We start from the raw sequence: 17,699 nt of genomic DNA, 5'->3' as shown, positions 1-17,699 counted from the left end.
TGAATAAAGAAAATTTAAAGTTTGGATTGGTTTTAGAAGCAGTAACCAGGCCGAAGGAACAATGGCTTGTTAACAAGGTGCCTGTGAATCAATTACAGTTTGTTTTGGAATTTAAAGGTAAACAACTCGCTGATGTTATTCAAGGATGTGATTTGCAGAGGCAGAATTTGAAATGTTGTTTTGACGAAGAGGGATCACTTGCAGATGTTAAACTGAAAACTAATAGAATGAAGGGTCCTGAAGATAAAATTAATGACTTGCTCAAAAATAAAGAATTGTGTGGAAGTTCAGAGAACGGGCTAAGTTTGAAAAATATTGGTGATAAGTTAACTCCTATGAAAAGAGTATGTGAAAGCCTATTCCACACTGGTGAGCAAGCTAACCATGTGAGAGTTAAATGGAAAGGGGGCAAAGGTTGACAAAATGCCACTTTAAATAACAGGATCTGGTTTTGAGGGAATTTGACAAAGCATGTAAATAATAAAGACAACACCATGGAAGATTGACTGTTAAGTTTAAACGTAAAATAGAGATTAGTATTTGCACAAACTTCTGTAATGTACTACAGTATAATCACACACGTATTGGTTCACATTTTGTAATATACATTTAAGCTAAGATCACAACCCTTGGTATTTGTTGGCTAACAAAGAGGAAAAATAGGTGGTTATTAAATTGGAGTCTGATGCTACAGGAATTTGATATTAAGATACAAGATATCAAGATATTAAGATATACAATATATTAAAGGGAGTGACAATGTAATCGCTGACTGTTTATCTAGATGCTAAGTGAAGATATATCTGTATTGCTTTATAGTTAAGAACACTTCTGTATTTTTGCTAAACTCTGTAATTCTGTAAGACGCGGTATTAGTTAATTTTCCCCTTTGGTGAAAATTCCTAGAAGGATGGGAGTGTTACGAAGGATGAACAGCTCTGATGGGCAGAAGGGTACAGAGTTGCCCATGTCCCCTCCCCTGGGAGAATTACAAACCGTTACTGTTGCCAGGCTGCTAATGAGAGAGAAAGAGATGGAGCAAAAACATACTGGGACTGAAACATTTGCTTCAGACAAGGGAGAGATAACACCGGGAAAGAGAGACTTGTTGTTCCACCATATTATGACTCCTGAAAGACTTATGGCTTCAGAGAAGGATTGTTTACTTGGTACCATTCTGTTCATTAAAATTCCTCAGTGGACAGCCGGAGTGGGCTGGTTTGATGAGCTAAGCCATTCAAAACTGATTGACATCTGAGACCCCGTGAGTAGGGATAAAAGTGAGGTCTGGGGAGACACCCCTGGGACACACCAAGAGACACACTAATGAGCACTGCTTAAGTGTTGGAACCCACGAGAAAGTGTGGGGCATCGGAGACCGAACGAAGGATCGGTCAATTTTAACTCACAGTGTTTATAGCGAGGCCGGTGGGGGCTTGTGTGTGTGTCCACCCTTGCCTGGGTGAGGAGTCCACCATAGAAGAACGGTCTAGCTAAAGGACAGAGGGGTCATACCTGAATGGCCACAACAACACATCGACAGATCAAGAACGTAAAGGAAGGTTTGACTGGCTGTCACTGTTTGCTCGCTCTCTCTCTCTCTCTCTCTCTCCAACAATTACAACACATCGACCAACAACTACCTCAGGCTGTATGAACTGAACTGAACTTTATATTCACATATGACAATTCATTATCCCCTAGACATTCACAGAGCTTGTTTATTATTGATTATTATTATACCCACACTTTTAGGTTTAGTATTGCTAACGTGTATTATCTGTATATTTGCATTGTTGATATTGATTTGTATATTTTACTGATAAACACTGTTTTGAAAATAGTACCAGACTCCAACGGATACTTTTATCTTGGCTGGTAAGACACCCAGTTACAGGGTACGTAACAATTTAATCTTATAATCTAACAACCTTTATGAAAAATTTTTATAGATTCGAAGCTTTTAGGTTGAGCCTTCACACTGCTTTGAGATACTAAATATGCCACCTTCAGAGGAGTCCATCACCCTTTCTAATTGTAATTTGGAAGACTGTTATGAAGAGAAACTTTTAAGATGAAATCAAATGATGAACTCACTAACCTGTTACTGCATGGGTTTTGGCTCCATAGCACAACTTTGGAGAAAGTTAATAATTCAGTGGTGAGGCTTGTCTGACACTGTTGATATCAGCGATGATAAGGCTGATGTGTGTGTGTGTAGATATGCCAGGCCTTGGCAATGGAACCTATTCTCCAGTCTATGTCTTGCTTCCTGAAATCACTCTGTTGGTAGTTTCAATGATATTACGTTTCACACATCCAGCCGCATTACAAATTAATCTCCTTCTTGGTTATGCGTCATGTGTTCCCAGTGGGAGTGGAGGAGGAAAATACAATAGAGTCGGCAGGGAAATATAGTTGGCAGGGGAATATATGACAAACACAACAAGTCAGCAGGCAGATGCAACAAGTGGTTATGAATACAGCCAGCATTTTGGCCCATATTGAGGAAGTGTTAGTTTAAGAAATGGGATGTTTTTCACAGAGCATTGCAAGGTTACACCTGGAATACTGCTCACAGCTTTGGACACATCAGCTAAAACAGGATAAAATTGCAGGGAATACAGCTGGCTAAATCCTGGAATGAGGGGATTGACCTACCAAGAGAGGCTAGAGTCTGAGGATCTTTATTCCTTTTTTGAGGAATGATGAGTGATCTTATTTACACAATCAAGACCCTCTGTGAGCTTGACAGGGTAAATGTTGAGAGGAGAATCAGTGTAAAAAAAAAACAGATGCTGTAAATCTAAGCAAAAACCAGAAGTGCTGGATATACCCTGTAGGTTCAACTGGGAAAAGCTGCTTCCCAATCTTCTGGGTATTTCCAGAAATTTCTGTAGATGTTGGGATGTTTTCACTAGAGTGGGAGAGTCATGAACAAGTGGACAAACTAACAAAATAAGAGGCTGGGTATTAAAAACAGTGCTGTGTAGAAATTTATTTTAGGGATTCCCTGGAACTGTCTGCCCCACTGGAGGAGCAGGTCAAATCGTGGGTTATAGTTGCAGAGGAGATAGATAGAAATGTAAAAGTGATATCAAGGAATTTGGGTCTTTGAGAAACTGATACTGAGGACACTGTTGATTAATCTGCCATGATGGTATTCAATGGCAGGACATACTTGAGGGCCCCGGTTGAACACCTGCTTTGATTTGTTAGTTTTTTTGTTGTGTTCAGTGTTCAATGTAGTTGGGGGAAATCGCACATACACACATGCGTGCTTAAGGTGATAAATATTCTAGATCTCTGCCGCTAAGCCTGTTCTCTAATCATGTTGGCCCCCTCTCACCTCTGCTATTGGACCATGACCTCTCTCTGCGCTGGAGAAACTCTAAGGTGCTGTCCTCAAATTCACCTGTCCATGCACATTCATTTTGATCATGAGTACAAACTGGGCTGGTCTAAAAACTGTTGTCCGAACCCACGTCTCTACAGCAGACTCAATTCCATTGAAGACCGGTATCAACCACAACCACAGCATTGCCCCAGTACTTTTCTCAATCTTCTTTGCAGCACTGGTGAATGCCCTCTGCAACAAAATTGTCTTGAGAGTCAAGATAATTTTTCAGAGCTAACATTAATTGCTTAACCTATTTCAATTTGTCTGAAGTACAACCACCTGAACCTCAGCAGTAACCTGCAATGTGCCAACACAGGTGGCTGCCTTCACAGGCCCAGTGGCCAAGCTGCAAGCCATGGGAAGCCAATAAATGCCTACTATTGCTGGAAATCTAAAATATAGAAAATCCTGGAAATATCCAGCAGGTCTGCAGGAACAGAGCCCATGTTTTAGTTTGAACATTGTTTGCCAAAATCAGAAAGGAGACAAAATTAGTTAGCTAAGCTTGCAAACAAAAAAAGACATAGGTCAAAGGATGTGGTATTACAAAAAAGCTTAGCGGGAGTCCAGATGGAAATACAGATGCAGGAAAATTATTTTTGAAAATAACTTTCTAGTGAGGTTAGGAGGGACGGCAACCAGAGGTTATGGGTTAAAGGTGAAAGGTGAAAAGAGTAAGGGGAACATGAGGGGAAACTTCTTCAATCAGAGGCTTGTGAGAGTGTGGTAGGAGCTGCCAGCACAAGTGGTGCATGCAAGCTCGTTTTCAACATTTTAGAGAAGTTTTAAAAACATAGAATACTACAGAATAATACAGGCCCTTTAGCCCACAAAGTTCTGCTGAACACGTCCCTACCTTAGAAATTACTGGTGTTACCCATAGCCCCCTATTTTTCTAAGCTCCATGTACCTATCCAAAAGTCTCTTAAAAGACCCTATCGTATCCCTCTCCACCACTGTTGCCGGCAGCCCATTCCGTACACTCACCACTGTCTGCGTAAAAAAAAACAAAACAAAAAAACCCCAGAAAAAAAACAACTTACCCCGGACATCTCCTCTGTACCTACTCCCAAACACCTTAAACCTGTGTCCTCTTGTGGCAGCCATTTCAGCCCTGGGATAAAGCCTGTGACTATCTACATGATCAATGCCTCTCATCATCTTATACACCTCTACCAGGTCACCTCTCATCCTCCATCACTCCAAGGAGAAAAGGCCCAGTACACTCAACCTGATTTCAGAAGGCATGCTCCCCAATCTAGGCAACATTCTTGTAATTTCCTGTGCACCCTTTCAATGGTTTGCACATCCTTCCTGTAGTGAGGTGACCACAACTGAGCACAGTACTCCAAGTGGAGCCTGACCAGGGTCCTATATAGCTGCAACATCACCTCTCGGCTCCTAAATTCAATTCCATGATTGATGAAGGCCAATACACCGTATGCCTTCTTAACTACAGAGTCAACCTGCACAGCTGCTTTGAGTGTCATATGGACTCGGACCCCAAGATCCCTCTGATCCTCCACACTGCCAAGAGTCTTACCATTAATACTATATTCTGCAATCATATTTGACCTACCAAAATGAACCAGTTCACACTTTTGGAAAGGTATATGGATGGTAGGAGCATGCAGAGTTAGGATCCCAGAGGAGGTCGATGGGAGTAGGCAGTTTAAATAGTTTGGTATGGACTGGATGGGTCAAAGGGCCTGTATCTTTGCGACAATTTTCTGTGAATTTATGACTCTAACATCAAGATGTCAAAGCCAGCATCAAACAAAATTAACTAGCTTATCGCTGCAGTCCAACATGCTTCAGAAACTTCAGAAATATTAGGCAGTTCCTTGCACTGGAAAGATTGCAAAATCAATTAGTCTTTGCAAAATCACCCAAAATCATGGGAAGAATAGACTAATAAACAGCAATGTCCTCTCCCAGGCTGAAATCCCCATCCTTGAAGCTTCATGACCATTCATGACTGCTGAAACATTCATGCTATTCTGAGCTTTGTCAAGAGAAAATCTTTCCCAGGTGGAAAGAGAGAAAGGAGACACAAGAAAATGCAGGTGCTGGAACCTGGAGCAACCAATTATCTGCTGGGGGATCTCAGTGGGTTGAGTAGCACCTCTGGGAGTACGTACTACAGTCCTGATGCTGGAGTTTGGTCCACAACTTTAACAATTACTTTCCACCCACAAAATGGAGCCTGACTGGCTGTGTTCTTTCAAAAGATTGTGTCGGTGTCGCAGACAGAAAGGTTCAGGGAAATGTTAAAAGCCTTTGTGAAAGCTTCCAACATCCCCACAGACTGTTGGGAACCTCTGGACCAGCAGTCTCAAAATGGAGGTTAATTCAGGATAGTACCGAAAACCTTGAATCTATACTGTGGAACACACTGAAGCCCTGTGCCAGTTACGGAAGGAGCACAGAGAGTGAAATCAAATGTTCCTTTACTCCAAGGCTAAATGGAAACATTTATTTAATATTGAAATAGGTAACGATTACAATGCTCTACTGGTAAATATATGCCCAGAAAGAGAAAATATTCTTTACCTCATTTTCTTGATTGAAAGAACCACCACAAAATCCTTTTACAGCTTCAACTCCACATTCAATATTAAGCCGATAGAGAAGATGTGCAAAGCTTTATATTTTCCAGCTTGTTTTCTTGCAAGGTGTTTCCTTAGCGTTAGGAGAATTGATGCTTCAGAAGCGAAATTCACGTGCAGCTTTCTTCCTTAAATCCAATGTCAGTGTGCACACTGACTCAAAATACCTGAGGCAATAATAATCACAGCCTAGTTTCGCAACAAACAAAGCTCAAGCTGATTGGTTCATCTGAATACTACCTGCTCGTTTTGGTCTTTTGAATCCACATATAATTTGCTTCTACAATTATACACTGATCATTAATTTCTCTTGGTCAGGCTCTGTAGGATCTGTCTATCCATTTTTGTCTGTATTGTATTTTGTGGTCCACTTTTATTATAAGTAATTTGTCACATTGGTCATGGCGTGGTAGAAGTGAAGAGTATTGTTACATATTCATGCTTTGTCTTCGGTCAGTTTAGTCGAGGAAGAACCAGAGAAGCAGTCTGATTAATTAATATTTTTTATTGAGTGCTGAAGTACATTAAATATGCTGAGTTACTCTAAAATATGCTAAGTTGAATGTTTTGCCAACTCTTGAGATTGTTAACATCAGTATTATAACATCATTATACCACTTAGTATCCTTGTAAAGCTAGTTTAAGTTTCAATTGTCTTTTATCGTTGCAGTCCGCATTTGGTAAGACTTCGAGAAGGATAGCTGAAACATTGTAGCTTTGATTGCCTCAGAGCCGCAAAGGGTTGCTACTACAGGGGTTCATCTCTGGTAGTGTGTTAGTTGAAATGTGTACAGTGGTCTTCAGAGCGCAGGCTCTGATGAGTAAGGAGCATGTAGTCAATGTTAGGGCGATTTCAAGTTTAATCATCAAATCAAGTAACTTTTAAGAGATATCTGTGTAGAGCTGAGATACTTGGTTGGAGCTTTCTGTGGTAGTTGAGCTGGTGAATGAACCATCTGGGAGGGTTCCTCTGTTCCCATTGACTAAATGTATTTGGGAAGCTTATTAGAAAACTAACCCTCTAAAAAGAAATTTTAACTCACTTACCTTGTACAGCTTGCGTATATATAAAACGCCATTTGTAAATCAGAGCATAGATTCTGGACTGTGATCTTTGGTGCAGGTAAGGGGGTTTTTGTGTGTTGGATCTGTGTGATTCTCTCAGCTTTTTCTTTTACTTCAAGATTGCAGCGTTGGGGCAAGTCAGGGAAATCAGTGGTGCCTTATCTGACAGTGTTATTGTTATCAGTGAGGAGGAGGCAGGTAGGTTGTCAGGTTGAATACATATTCTGCGTCCTGTGGGAGATCATGTCAGCTTGCACTGTTCCAGAAAATCCCATGTGCAGAAGGTGTCACCACCAGCAGCAGCTCGAGCTGTGTATTTTTTGTGCCTGGTCCGTAGGCGTGGTGCCTTCAGGAGGCTGGGAAATTTGTGTGTGGCACGTTCAGAGTGGAGACCACATTGCAGTTTAAGTGTGAGCCGGCAGGGCAACATGGTGCTGGTAAGGACGACTAAAAGTAGGTAAATGCTTGTCAGGAATCCACTGCACTAAACTCCCTCTGGAGCAGACACTTCTTCTACACTGTTCTTTTGAGATTACAGGTCCTCAGAAAAGTTTAGTCAGAACTAAGCACTGCGGAAGAGAGGATTGCACCCATCATGGTTCCCCATGGTCGGCTCATCCACTACGTCATGCTGAATGGGATCTAAGAAAGTTTGATCCATATTCTGGGACCAATGCTCTTTGTGAATTTTATAAGTGACCTTGGTGAATACGTGAAGGTGTGGATTAATAAATCTATACTTGTACTTCTTCCTTCTTACTCTGACTTTTTAATCTTTTTTTCCCACTCCTGATGAAGGGTCTTGGCCTAAAACTTTGACATTTTACTCTTTCCATAGACGCTGCTTGGCCTGCTGAGTTCCACCAGCATTTTGTGTGCATGTTCCTTGTATTTCCAGTATCTGCATATTTTCTCGTGTTTGTAATTTTCCAGAGATATAGGAGCAGTGAAGGGAACTCAGCCATGGGAAAACAAAAGAGTAAGGAGAAGTTAGAACCGCAGAAATGGAAGATAAAAAGAACATCCAACAGAAAGGGAGCTTAAAGCAGGGCAAAGTGTCAAATAACAAACCTGGAGATATTGTGGCTGGAGGTTCAGAGAATTCACAACAACTTCTATGAATTTCTGGCACAAGAGATTGATCCGGTGTGAACCAGTTACTGAAGGATAGAGTCATAGAACACTACAGCACAGAAACATGAACTTACTGTGTGCCAAAACATTAATCAGCCTAGTCCCATCGACCTGCAACCCGACCATAGCCTGCTGACCCACCCCATTCCTGCTCCTATCAAGATTTCTCTTAAATGTTGAAACTGACCACTTGTGCTGGCAGCTCCTTCCATGTTCCCACCAACATCTGAATGAAGAGATCCCCCCTCATGTTCCCTTTGTCATTTCACATGTCCCCTTTCACATTTCACGATTCACATTTCACCCATGACATCTGGTTGTAGTCTTACCTAATTTCAGTGGAAGCTCCTGCTTGCATTTACCCTGTCTATACCCCTCATAATGTTGTATACCTCTATCAAATCTTCTCAGTCTTCTGCGATGGAGGAAATAAAGTCCCAAGCTATTCAACCTTTCCCCATAACTCAGGTCCAGAAGTCCCACAACATCCTTCTAAATTTTCTCTGCGTTCTTTCAATGTTATTGTCAGCTTTCCTGTAGGCAGCTCATCAAAACTAGACACGATGCTCCAAATTAGGCCTCACCAAAATCTCATACACCCTCAAATAACATTCCAACTTCTGTACTCAGTACATTGATTTATGAAGGTCAATGGACCCAAAGTTTTTGTTATAACACTATTTACCTGTAACAGCACTTGCAAGGAATATGGATCCATATTTCCAGATCACTCTGTTCTACCATACACTTCAGTGCCTATCGCTCTCCCTGTAAGACCTGCCATGGTTAGCATCCCAAAGTGCAACACCTCACACTTATCTGTATTATATTCCATCTGCCATTTGTCGGCCCATTTTTCCAGCTGGTTGAGATCCCTAGTCTTCCTCGCTCCCACTCCATGTCAAATCTTGCTGTCATTTGCAAATTTGCTGAACCAGTAAACCACACTATCATCCAGATTGTTGAAATAGATGACAATAACAACAGACCCAACACCAATCCCTGCAGCACAACTCTTATCACAGGCCTCCAGTCAGAGAGACAAGCATCTACAACTAATCTCTGGCTTCTGCACAGCCAACTTCTGACCTCATCTTGATTACCAAGTGACTGAACATCTTTCATCACCCTTCCATTCAAGATGTTGTCAAATGTAGAAAACATCCACTACCTTGCTTTTATCAACTTTGCTGGTAACTTCCTGGAGAAACTCTACAAGATCGGTTAGATGTGGCTTATCATGCACAGAGCCTCGTTGACTCTCCATTATCAGACACCATGCTTCCATTGAGCTTTTCAAACAAGTGATGGTGTCACATAATTAATCAGAGAGCAAGTCAGAGGTCAAGAAAGTAGGGGTGTCCTTTGATTGTAATTAAAGGAGACTTTAACACTTTAACACATGTCTAGTCTGGGCAAATCTGTTAAATTGGATGGTGAATTCATTGTATGTGTACATGTTCCTTTTTGAAATCATTATGTTGAGAAATGAGTTATACACACATCTATTTACAGTCTCATTTTGGTCAATTAGAAAATGATTATTAATAATCTTACAAATGAGCCTTTGAACAACAGTGACTATATTGGAACAATGCATTAAACAATTTGAAGAGGAAACTTGTCAGGATTTTTCATTTGGATGTGTTGGTTGTAATTTTATAAATTCAACTTTCTCTCCAGATTAAAATGAATGTCCAAAGAAATGAACTAATCTTGATTTGTTCACAGGACTAGAAGTGTCACTCTCTTTGTATTAAACACAGGGATTAGCTATAGTTACAATAACATTGTTCTTTAAAATAACATTCACAAGTAAAACCCTCATTCATAAACAGAATATATTTAGTACGAAATCTTACAAATCTGTCCTCAGATTCAGTAAAATCATTTCACCTTTCAAACATCATTATGGTCCTCCAGGGAAAGGCGTAGTTGACAAAGAGCACTGAGATATTCTTCATTGCCAGGATCAAACTGCAAGGCTTCTTCATAACATTCAACAGCTTTGGACTTGTTGTGAACCAGTTGATGCAGTAGCCCTTTGGCACCAAGGGCCATGCTGTTATGTGGATTGCTATAAAGTTTCTTATTTGCCCATTTCTCCAAATGCTCATAAGCTCTTTTCCATACCTTTGTGTGAATTTCAATCTTCAATGCTTTCTTTAGCAATGTGATACCTTCATCTTCAGATTTCCTCCGGAACAGATAAAATAAACCAGCGTCTAAATTTATTGTCTGCATATTTTCTGGGCGAATATCATCTAATTTTAGCAGATTACTGTAGATCTCATCTGCTTTGGAATACTCTCCGTTTTTAACACAGATGTCTGCAAAATCCCATTGTGATTTAACAGCTGTCTTTGGACGGTGCTCAAATGCCTTTCCAAAATGATACTTGCAATCACTGAACAACTCTGCTTTTTGTTGGAATTCTGGGTTCTGAGGATCCTTGCTCAGAGGATTGGCAATTAATTCAAGTAGTTTGATTCTGTAACACATGCCCAATTGGTCATGCAGGACACTAGAATGTGGGGAAATTTCTAATGCTTTCTTCAACAACATGATTGCTTTTTCCACATTTTTTTCTTTTCGGTAAAATTTTGCAGCGTTGCGAAGCACTTTTGGATAATCAGAGGTTTTTTGCAATGCTTGTTCAACTAATTCATTTGCTTCTTTCTTTTTCTTCAGCTCCTGAAGTTTTAGAGCCAACAGAACCATGGCCAGTGAGTCATCGGGATCAAGCTCTAACACACGACGCAGATACTTCACTGACTGACTCTGTTCACGATTCTCTTTGGTTCCAGAAATTGCTTCCAACCGAAATAGTACAGTGGCATATCCCATGTTCCATTGCACATTATCAGGATCTTCTTCCAGAGCCTTCTCAAAACATTCCTTTGCCTCCTCATAATATTGAGCTGTAGATCTTAACAATGACCATCCCTTCTCCCCGTACACCTCGGGTATCATTGCTGTATAGCGAGGGCCGTCACTGAGCGGTTTACAGATCATCTTCAGCTTGTCGAGATAGGACTGGGCCTCTGTCAGTTGTCCCATGTGGTAATGCACCCAGGCAAAGTTTCCATAGGTGATGATGCTTCTTCTTTCAAATTCATCTTTGTTGTCCTCCCTCAGAATCTTTTCAGCTTCCTTTAAGTTTTGAATTGCTTCTTCATATTTGCCCTGCATGCAGTTTACAAAAGCGAGTTGGTTGCTGGAGTGAGCTTTATACTTCAAATTTAGTCTTATAGAATCTTGCAATCTGTACATCATATCTTCCAGGTCAATGGTTTCCTTCTGTGGGGCCCACGTGAAGTGACACTGAAGCTGATCGAGTTTCTCTTTCAACAGATCTCTCGGTGTGTTGCTGTAAGAGAACAAAATTCATGAAAATCCATCTCTGACCTTCACTTTCAAAAGCAGTCAGCAGATCTGTCTTGTTGGGTGCGTTCCTCACTTCATGTCATTGTACTCAGTGTGGTAATGAGACTGAGGCAGGATTACATGATGATAGGTTCGAGGAGTGTGTGTGTATGAGACAGAGTGCATGTGTGTACTTGCACTGATGGATATACTCTACCTATGCAATGGAAGCTGGACTTCAGTCATGTTAGGCATCATGTTTGGACTATGAAATTACTCTGTTGGAAGGTGCAATAAAAGACCGTTCTCACATCAAGCAGCAATAGTAATTCCCCTCCTCCTTGGAAATGCATCATTATATCTGTGGGCCATGATCCAAACCAAAAGTCTGCTGCAGGGACAGTTCCAGTGAAAGCCAGTTTCAAAAAGTTTCTGTTATTTCCACAGCACTTCTATCAACTTCATCCTAGCATTGCTATAGGTCACCTCCAAAAGTCTTCCAAGTGGAATGGAGCTAATCTTCAGAACTAATAGAAACTGTTCAACAATTGAGAATTACAAAGACTTAATCTGTCCAAATGTGAGGTGTTCTACTTTGGGGGGGGGGGGGTGGGGGTCAAATGTAAAAGAAGAGTACACTGTTGACTGGAAAATCCTTCACAGTGTTGATGTGCAGAGTGATCTTGGATTCCAAGTTTGTAGCTCACTGAAGCTGGCAGCACTGGATGATTGAGTGCTGAAGAAGGTACATGGCATACTTGTCCTTATTTGTGGAGCCGTTGGGTTCAAGAGTCAGAAAGTTACATCAGAGATTTATTCATTGATTTCTGGTCATTGCAGTTTGAGAGGATGTGAAGGTTTGCAGAGGATGCAGAAGAGGTTCCCCAGGATACATGCATGTTTTGTAAGGAGAGGTTGGAGAAACTTGGGTTGTCTTCTCTGGATGAGCAAAGCAATGAGGAGAGACCTGATGGAAGGTTTTATCATTATGGGAAGCATGGAGTAGACAGCTGCTTTCGTTCCCCAAAGGCAGAATGTCAATATTTGAGGGCATACATTCACGTGGAGAGGAGGTGAATTCAAAGAAGTGCAGGACAGGTTTTTTTTCCCCACAGTGAGTGGGTGGGTGCCTCAAATGTGTTGCCAATGGTAGTGGAGGAGGGAAATACAATAGAGGTGTTTAAATGGTTGTTTAATGGAATGATTGCGTACAGAATGGAGGGATATGGACAGTGGGTAGACAGAAGGGCTTAGTTTAATTCAATGTTTAATCACCTGTTAAGTAGTACAACATGATAATGTGGATCAGCTGCTTGTTCTGATGCTATACTGTTCTATATTCTTTGATAGTTATATTTCAAATCCAGATTTAAATTTAATCATGCAATCTCGTAACATTTATAAAAATATTCTTATAGATTCAAAGCCTTTAGATAGAGAATTCAGACTTCGTTGAAATACTAAATATGCCACCTTCAGAGGTGTCGATCACCCTTTCTAATTGTAATTGTAAAGCCTGTTACGAAGGGAAATTTAAAGATGAAATGAAATGGTCAGCTCTCTGACCTGTTACTGCTTGGATGTTTCTAAGAGGAGCTTCAGAAGCACAGTGTGAGTTGTGCACTGTTGCCTTTAGAGTGCGGGCAATACGAGTAAAGGGACTTCTGTGAGCTTGTTCTGTGGGAAACTCTCAACATAGGCTTTTGGCTCCACAGCGCGACTTTGGAGAAAGTTAATAATTCAGTGGTGAGGCTCATCTGACACTATTGACATCAGCGGTGATAAGGCAAATTGTTGGCAGGGGAATACATGGCAAAAGCAACAAGTCAGCAGGCAGATCCAACAAATGATTATGAATACAAACAGCATTTTCGCCCAAATTGAGGAAGTGTCAGTTTAAGAAATGGGATGTTTTTCATAGAGTATTGAAAGTTACATCTGGAAAACTGCTCAGATTTTTGGATACATTAACTAAAAAAGGATAGAATTGCAGGGAATGCAGCTGGCTAAATCCTGGAATGAGGGGATTGACCTACCAAGAGAGGCTAGAGAGTTTGAGGATCTTTATTCCTCTTTTGAGGAATGATGAGTGATCTTATTTACACGATCAAGACCCTCAGCAAACTTGGCAGTGCAAATGTTGAGAGGATAATGAGTAAAATAAAACAGATGTTGAAAATCTAAAGATAAAACCAAATGTGCTGGATATACTCTGTACGTTTGACTGGTAAACAGCTGCTTTAAAGTCTTTGGGCATTTATGGAAATTTTGTAGATGTTGAGATGTTTTCAATAGAGTGGGAGAGTCATGAACAAGTGGACAAACTAGCAAAACTAGTGGCTGGATATTAAAAGCAGTGCTGTGTCAAAATTTATTTTAGGGATTCCCTAGAACCGTCTGCCCTCAGTTGAGGAGCAGGTCAAATCACCGGTTATAGTTGCAGAGGAGACAGATAAATATGTGAAAGAAATATCAAGGAATTTGTGTGTTTGGGGAACTGATAGTGTAGGTGTTGAAAAATGCTTAGCTGGATGAGTGCAGCGGGAAATAAAAATGGAAAGGAAAACGTAAAGCAAACAAGGTGCACTAATATCACAGATTGATGGCATGTTTACATGATTTTCCACTGTATTTGGGTCGGACTACAACCAGAGGTCATGGGTTAAGAGTGAAAGGTGAAATGTTTAATGGGAACATGAGGGGAAACTTCTTTACTCAGAGAGTCGTATGAATGTGGAATAAACTATTAGCACAAGTGGTGTATATGAGCTCAATTTCAACATTTAAGAGAACTTGAGTAGGTACATAGATGGTAGGGGCTATGGTCCCAGTGCAGGGTGATGGGAGTAGGCAGTTAAAAATGGTTTAGCACATACTATATTGGCCAAAGGGCCTGTATCTGTGCTGTACTGTTCTGTGACTGATGTCAAATCCAGCATAAAACAAAATTAACTAGCTTATCTCTGCTGTACAGTATGCTTCAGAGACTCTATTAGGCAGCTCCTGGCACTGGAAAGATACCAGCATATACTCTTTGCAAAGTCACCCAAAATCTCCAGGTGAATAAGCTAATAAACACCAAAGCCCTCTCCCAGGCTAAAATCCCCATCCTTGAAGCTGTATGACCATTTGTGACACTTGAAACATTCATGCCATTCTGAGCCTTGTCAAGAGAAAATCTTTCCCAGGTAGAAAGAGAGTCAGGAGACACAAGAAACTGCAAATGCTGGAATCTGGAGCAACCAATTATCTGCTGGAGCTCAGTGGGTTGAGCAGCACCTCTGGATGTACATACTACAGTCCTGATGCTGGAGTTTGATCCAAAATATAAACCATTGTTTTCCTCCACAGATACTGCCTGACTGGCTGTGTTCTTCCAGAAGAATGCAGAGGTTGTGCCCTCTTGTCCTAGACTCTCCCACTATGGGAAACAGCCTTTCCACATCTAATCTATCTAGTCCTTTCAACATTCGAATGGTTTCAATGAGATCCCCGCTTGTCCTTCTGAATTCTAGCAAGTACAGACCCAGAGCCATCAAATGTTCCTCATATCATAACCCTTTCATTCCTGGATTTATCCTTGTGAACCTCCTCTGAACCCTCTCCAATGTCAGCACATCTTTTTTTTAGATGACGAACCCAAATCAGTTCACAATACTGAAGGTGAGATGGACACATAACGTAAAGATTTTTACTCCTCATGTACAAGAAGGATGTAAGTAATAAAGTCAATTCAATTCACCAATGCCTTATAAAGCCTCAGCATCACATCCTTGATCTGATATTTTCACCCTCTTGAAATGAATGCCACCATGGCATTTGCCTTCCTCACCGCAGACTCAACCTGTAAGTTAACTTTCGGTGTGTCCTGCACAATGTCTGCCAAGTCCCTCTGCACCTCAGATTCCTGTATTTTCTCCCCTTTTAGAAAATAGTCCACACATTTATTTTTACCCCCAAAGTGTATGACCATGCATTTTCCAATATTGTATTTCATTTGCCACTTTCTTGCCCATTCTCCTAATCTGTCTAAGTCCTTCTGCATCCTACCTGTTTCCTTAACACTACCTGCCCCTCCACCAATTTTCATATCATCTGCAAACTTGGCAACAAAGCTACCTATTCCATCTTCTAAATCATTTACATGCAGCATAAAAAGAAGTGGTCCCAGCACCAACTCCTGCGGAACAGCACGAGTCACTGGCAGCCAACTAGAAAAGAATCATTTTATTCCCACTCACTGCCTCCTACCAATCAGCCAATACTCTAACCATGTTAGTAACTTTCCTGTAATACCATGGGCTCCTAACTTGGTAAGCAGCCACACCTGTGGCACTTTGTCAAAGACCTTCTGAAAGTCCAAATATACAACATCTACTGCATTCGCTTTATCTAACCTACTTGTAGTCTTCTCACAGAATTCCAACAGGTTCATCAGGCAGGATTTTCTCTGAAGAAAACCATGCTGACTTTGTCCTATCTTGTCCTGTGTCACCAAGTACTCCATCACCTCGTCCTTAACAATTGACTCCAACATCTTCCCAACCACTGTGGTCAGAACTATATAATCAGTACAATGTTCCACTGGTAAACATATACCCAGAAAGAGTACTGTACTATTGTTTTTTTACCTCATTTTCTTGATTGAAGGAACCACCTCAAATTCCTTTTATAGCTTCACCTCCACTTTTAATATTGAGCTGATAAAGAAGGTATTCGAAGCTTTGTGTTTTCCAGTTCCTTTACTTGTAAGGCGTTTTCTTAATGTTAAGAGAAATGACGCTTTGAAAGTGAAACTCAGATGCAGCTTCCTTCCTCAAACCAAAGTTCAGAAGCACACTCTGACTCAAAGCTGTCTGGAGCCAATGATAAATACCGTCTAGTTTTGTGACAAAGTTCAAGCTGATTGGTTAATCTGAATACCATCTGGTAGTCTTTGACTTTTGATTCCGCATATACGTAATTTGCTTTGTTTTTTTTAGCTATGATAAATTTCTCTTTGTCCAGCTCTGTAGGAGCCATGTATCTATCTTCTGGTCTGTCTGTATTGTATTTTGTGTTTCACATTTATTATGGGTAATTTGTCATGTGGTTTTGGGCATGTTAGAAGCGAAGAGTGTAGTTATGTACTCACGCTTTGTCTTCGGTCAGTTTAGTCTAGAAGCAACCAGAATAATATTTTTTGTTGAACGCTTAAGAACACTTAAATACACTTAAATAGGCTTAAAAATGCTTAAGTAACATTAAATACAGTAATTGGAACGCTCACGCCAAAGGTCGTTAATGTCACTATTACATCGTTATTATACTCCTTATTATACTTCTTTTGCTAGTTTTAGTTTCATTAGTTTTTGCATTCAGTAATATTTCTAGAAGGATAGCTGAAACATCACGGCTTTGACGGTCTCAGAGCTGTGAATGACTCAGCTATTTGGATGCATCTCTGGTAGTCTTTTAGTTGACATGTGTGTGCAGTGGTCCTCAGAGTGCAGGGTCTGATGAGGGAGGGAAATATAGTAAATGTTACTTTGATTTTAAGTTTAATCATCAAATTGAGTAACTTTTAAAAGATATCTGTGTAGATTTGAAGTATTTGGCTGGAGCTTTTTGTGTTGGCTGAGGTGGTAAAAGAACCTTTTGACCTTGGATTTATGGAAGATGGTAAATGAATATAAAAGCAAAGATGTAATGTTGAGGCTTTATAAAGTATTGGTGAGGCCTAAACTGGAGTTTGTGAACTGTTTTGGGCACCATATTTTAGAAGGGATGAGCTGAAACTGGAGAGGGTTCAAAGGAGGTTCACAAAAACGATTCTAGAATTGAATGGCTTGTCACATAAAGAGCTTCTGATGGCTCTGGGCCTGTATTCACTGGAATTCAGAAGAATGAGGGGTGCCCTCATTGAAACTAATCAAATGGTGAGAGATGTTGATAGAGTAGCTGTGGAGAGGATGTTTCCTACGATGGGTGAGTCTATGACCAGAAGGCACAACATCAAAATAGAGGGGTGTCCTTTTAGAATGGAGATGAAGAGGAATTTATTTAACCGGAGAGTGATGAATCTGTGGAATTATTTGTCACAGGCAGCTGTGGAAGCCAAGTATTTATGTATTTTTAAGGCAGAG

General features: G+C 40.6%; 1 protein-coding gene across 1 annotated transcript; it reads right to left on the bottom strand.

The window, feature by feature from the left end:
- Nucleotides 1-6,496: 6,496 nt before the first annotated feature.
- Nucleotides 6,497-16,378, bottom strand: LOC140715341 (interferon-induced protein with tetratricopeptide repeats 5-like). Its single transcript, XM_073027395.1, has 2 exons — nucleotides 16,206-16,378; nucleotides 6,497-11,578 (listed from the first exon to the last, which is right to left on the bottom strand). Exons 1-2 carry the CDS (start codon nucleotides 16,208-16,210, stop codon nucleotides 10,108-10,110), a joined length of 1,476 nt encoding a protein of 491 aa, XP_072883496.1. The 5' UTR covers nucleotides 16,211-16,378; the 3' UTR covers nucleotides 6,497-10,107.
- Between the last annotated feature and the right edge of the window lie 1,321 nt (nucleotides 16,379-17,699).

This window comes from Hemitrygon akajei, chromosome 23 (genome assembly GCF_048418815.1).
Source record: "Hemitrygon akajei chromosome 23, sHemAka1.3, whole genome shotgun sequence".
NCBI lineage: Eukaryota > Metazoa > Chordata > Chondrichthyes > Myliobatiformes > Dasyatidae > Hemitrygon > Hemitrygon akajei.
This window is presented reverse-complemented; position numbering and strand designations above follow the sequence as displayed.